We start from the raw sequence: 3,955 nt of genomic DNA, 5'->3' as shown, positions 1-3,955 counted from the left end.
ATTTTATTGGCCATTATTTGTGTGCCAACGGGACGATTCAGCAGAAATGCCGCCGTAAGCTTGTCCAGCTTGCTCTCTGTCTCTGTCTTCTCTGACCTGGGGTGGGTGACTGGGCAGGAGTCCTACCTGTGACCCGAATCCTGCACCACCACCACCACCACGGGGGCAGTCCAGACACCCACAGCCCCCACTGCAAGAGAAAATAAACCTGCTGATCTGTGATTGGATAAGAAGTCACTGAGGTCGATGACACAGCAGCAGGGAGGACCAATCGGAAGGCAGCGAGCTGGTCATGTCACCATCCCACAGCCGGGCGGAGACAGCACAGTGTGTGTGTGTGTTTGCTGGAGGTCCAAAGTGCTCTTCCATGTCTGGATGTCAGGGGGTTGGGGGTGCGAATCACAGGGGAGCTGATGAAAGAATGGCCGTTTCACCAGTCCACAAGTGCACTGTTTTTTATTTAATACTTCTATATTTTAATTTACAAATAATGCATTTTATTTAAATGGACAACTTGCTAAGTAGGCATTCAGGTTAACCAATGTCACTGCTGTTAAACCAAATGGTCCTAGAATGGACTAACCACAGAATTCTTTGCAGCTGATGACAGGTGAGGATTGCATAACTAATGACTACAGACCTGAGTGTTCTCGGTTCTACCTTTGTTTTCTACCTTTCTTTAGATGTTATGACTGTTCTCTCGTCTACCTTTCTTAAGGCGTTGTGAATGTTCTCTGTTCTACCTTTCTTCAGACATTGTGAATGTTCTCTGGTGTGCCTCTGCTTCCACGCTGAGCTGATCCACCCCCTGGCCTCCCAGCAGTCTGCTTTGATTTGATAGGGGTGTTTGTTGTGGCGTCAGGTTTATCTTAGCAAGTCCTCAGCTCAGTCTAATATCAGCAGCAACAATGCTCACCTCTGACCAGCTTCCTGACAGAGAAGTGTGTGAGAGGTTAGCATCAAATCCCCCTGTCCCTCACACACAGACGCACAGTCACTGGCAGTCACACACACACGCACGCATAGCCAGTCACTGCCAGAGGGAAAGACACACACGCGTCTCACCTCCCAATCAGGTGACATTACAATAGCAATGTGTCACTAGGAGATAAGTTACTATAATGAAGAATAAAATTGCATAGCTTGACCACTGTAGCTGTGTGTGTGTGTGTGTGTGTGTGTGTGTGTGTATGTTGCCCTCTGGTGGCTATATGAAAGATTTTATAAATACATGCTGACAGTCAATCATTTATTCATTTATTCCCCTTGCATTCCTGCATTCTTCAGACACAAAAACACGCACACATACACACACAAAAAAAAACCTCAGACATGCCAGAGATGCAGAAATGTCGCTCCTCAAACAAAACCGCCACTGGCCATTGTGCAACGAGCCAATGACAGAGCCCCTGAGTGGTGTGGTGTGGTATGGTCACACACACACACACACACACACACACACACACACACACACACACACACACACACACACACGGAGTAGTGGTATGGTCACAGATTTATTAAGTGTCTGTTCTGTACAATAGAAACACACCAGAGCAACAGAAATAATAATAAAAAAAACTCAGATACAGATGCAGTACATGATCAAAGCTAAATGTAGGCAGGGAAAGGCCTGCTTTGGTGGGAGAAAGGTCTAACACACACACACACAGACTTTGAAACACTGCTTCACTGCTGTTGACTGAAACAGCTGCAATAAACAGACACACAAACACACACACACGTTCAACTTAAGAGTGAGGGCAAATATATAAGGGAGAATAAAAAATAAAAATGAAAAATAAACAGAAGAAAGAAACTCCAAAAAAGGGGTGTGTTCCACAGAGGCTGGTAGGCGACTCTGTGGCTTCAACTGTTTCCGTGACAACAGGCAGGCCGGGGGGGGGGGGCAGCAAGACCGTGGAACCTTTTAAAAAAGATTTTTTTTCTTCTTTTATTTATTAAAAATAAACAGACAAAAGCAAACGCCTGAGGTGAGATTCAGCCTGAAGGTCTTTATTTGGAGTCTGTCTGTGGGGTGGGGTGAGGTGAGGTGAGGAGGGCGTTGGGGACTGGTCACTTTGGGGGTCTAAAATGGAGGGGTGCAGGGCTGGTTTGTTAGAGGTCGAGCTGAGATGAACTGTGCTTGAGTGTGTGTGTGTGTGTGTAGCTGAGTTCAGACATGGCCTCGACATAACCCTTCAAATGGCCTTTTCTGAGCGGAGAAGGAGAAGAGTCATGGGCATCACACACACACACGTACACACACGTGCACACACACACACACACACACACAGGCACACACACAGGCACAAACACAGGCACACAGACACAGGCACACAGACACAGGCACACAGACACACACAAGGTATTCCTCCTGGGTATTGGTGGGTTGGTGAGAGGGGGTATTTGGTCGACTAGACAGACTGACTTATGCAGGCTGGCAGAGTTGGCAACTGGTTAAAAACGTTAGGTGGCGGTCCACTGGACCCCACACATACACACACGCGCGCACACACACACTTTAGAAGATCTTCTTCTTCTTGTTCTTTTCCAAGGTCCTACGAGAGAAGGAGAGAGAAACAGTGTGTTAAATGAAGAGAACACCGTTTTCCTTAAGGAGCAAAATGTAATCTGATGCTTCTGTTGCTCCAACAGGTGTTGCTGTAATAGTGTGTTTGTGTGTGTGTGTGTGTGTGTGTGTGCGCGTGTGTGCATTCCTGGTGTCGAGCTTCTGCTGCTCCAGCATGCGTTGCTGTGATAGTGTGTGAGTGTGTGTGTGTGTGTGTGTGTGTGTGTGTGTGTGTGTGTGTCAGTCCCGGCGGCATGGGGGGGCTTTGGGGGGCCAGGCCCGTCCTGGAAGTCATCTGTGCCCGCCCTGGACGAGCTTGGCTGCTCCAACCAACCCCAATCCCATAGATTGATTTTGAACACTTATTAAATGTAGGCCTATATTATACATTTGTCAATCTAGCAAGTAGCAAATAAAACTTGTAAAATCTGTATTATTCCGTAGCTAATCAATCAGGAACATTAGGCAAGTCCATCACCTAAATGGAGAGGAGGTTACGTGGCGCAGTCTACTTCACTTCTGCACTAACCCCTGTCATCCGATGACAAATATAGCTTATCGGCTCGCTATATCTCATATCGTAGTTAGTAGAAGTATGCCTAGTAGTTTCTGGGTTTGTTTGATAGCGTTAACCTTTACAGTTTTTTTCTTCTGACCTAGTCGGAGAACAGGGAGCTTACCACTCCAGGGCCGAAGTTATCCGTAACTTCGGGGCTAACTCCCTAACACTCCATCTGAAAATGGTTAGCAAATGAACGAGGATTTTGGTTTTAACTGCGGATTTATTTTTGCATTATTTTGAATATGACTAGCTCCAGTCTCAACAGCACGTCTACTTTATCCACACGCATCTCAGTTACACACATATCCCCTCTCGCTTTCTCTCTCTCCATCCCTGCGCACGGGGCTCTCTTAAAGGAGCTGCACCATTTTACAACAATTGCATCTACATTTTCATATTGGAATGTTTTGTCAAGTGTAAGCTTAAACTACCGTGATCAATTTAAGTTCCAGTGCCCCCCCTGGAAAGGTGTAATGCCCGTCCGTGAAATTGTGTCTGCCGCCGGGTCTGGTGTGTGTGTGTGTGTGTGTGTGTGTATACCTGGTGTCGAGCTTCTGCTGCTCCAGCATGCGTTGCTGTGATAGTGTGTGTGTGAGTGTGTGTGTGTGTGTGTGTGAGTGTGTGTGTGTGTGTGTGTGTGTGTGTGTGTATACCTGGTGTCGAGCTTCTGCTGCTCCAGCATGCGTTGCTGTGCCTCCCAGTTGTTCCTCTCCTCCTCAAACTGGCGTCTCTTCTCCTCCAGCTCCTTGTGCTGGGCCTCCAGATTCTTCTTCATCTGCTCATGACGTCGCTGGAGCTAAACACACACACAGAGAATGAGT

General features: G+C 47.2%; 1 protein-coding gene across 1 annotated transcript in view; it reads right to left on the bottom strand.

Annotated features, from left to right (window-relative positions):
• Positions 1–1,498: 1,498 nt before the first annotated feature.
• LOC143141039 (septin-7-like) overlaps positions 1,499–3,955 on the bottom strand; it is a 44,186-nt gene continuing 41,729 nt past the window's right edge. The window contains exons 13-14 of the mRNA XM_076302263.1: positions 3,788–3,930; positions 1,499–2,561 (exon numbers count right to left, since the gene is read on the bottom strand). Of these exons, the coding sequence (XP_076158378.1) occupies positions 2,525–2,561; positions 3,788–3,930 (180 nt within the window). The 3' untranslated portion in view covers positions 1,499–2,524. The remainder of the gene's footprint in view (positions 2,562–3,787; positions 3,931–3,955) is intronic.

The sequence above is a fragment of the Alosa pseudoharengus genome, unplaced genomic scaffold (assembly GCF_046254945.1).
Source record: "Alosa pseudoharengus isolate Yale_2024_CS ecotype anadromous, Long Island Sound unplaced genomic scaffold, YU_APseudo_1.1 YU_APseudo_1.1_scf_23, whole genome shotgun sequence".
In the NCBI taxonomy this organism is placed as follows: Eukaryota; Metazoa; Chordata; class Actinopteri; order Clupeiformes; family Clupeidae; genus Alosa; species Alosa pseudoharengus.
Note: the sequence above shows the minus strand (reverse complement) of the source record. Positions and strands in the feature narration are given on the sequence as shown.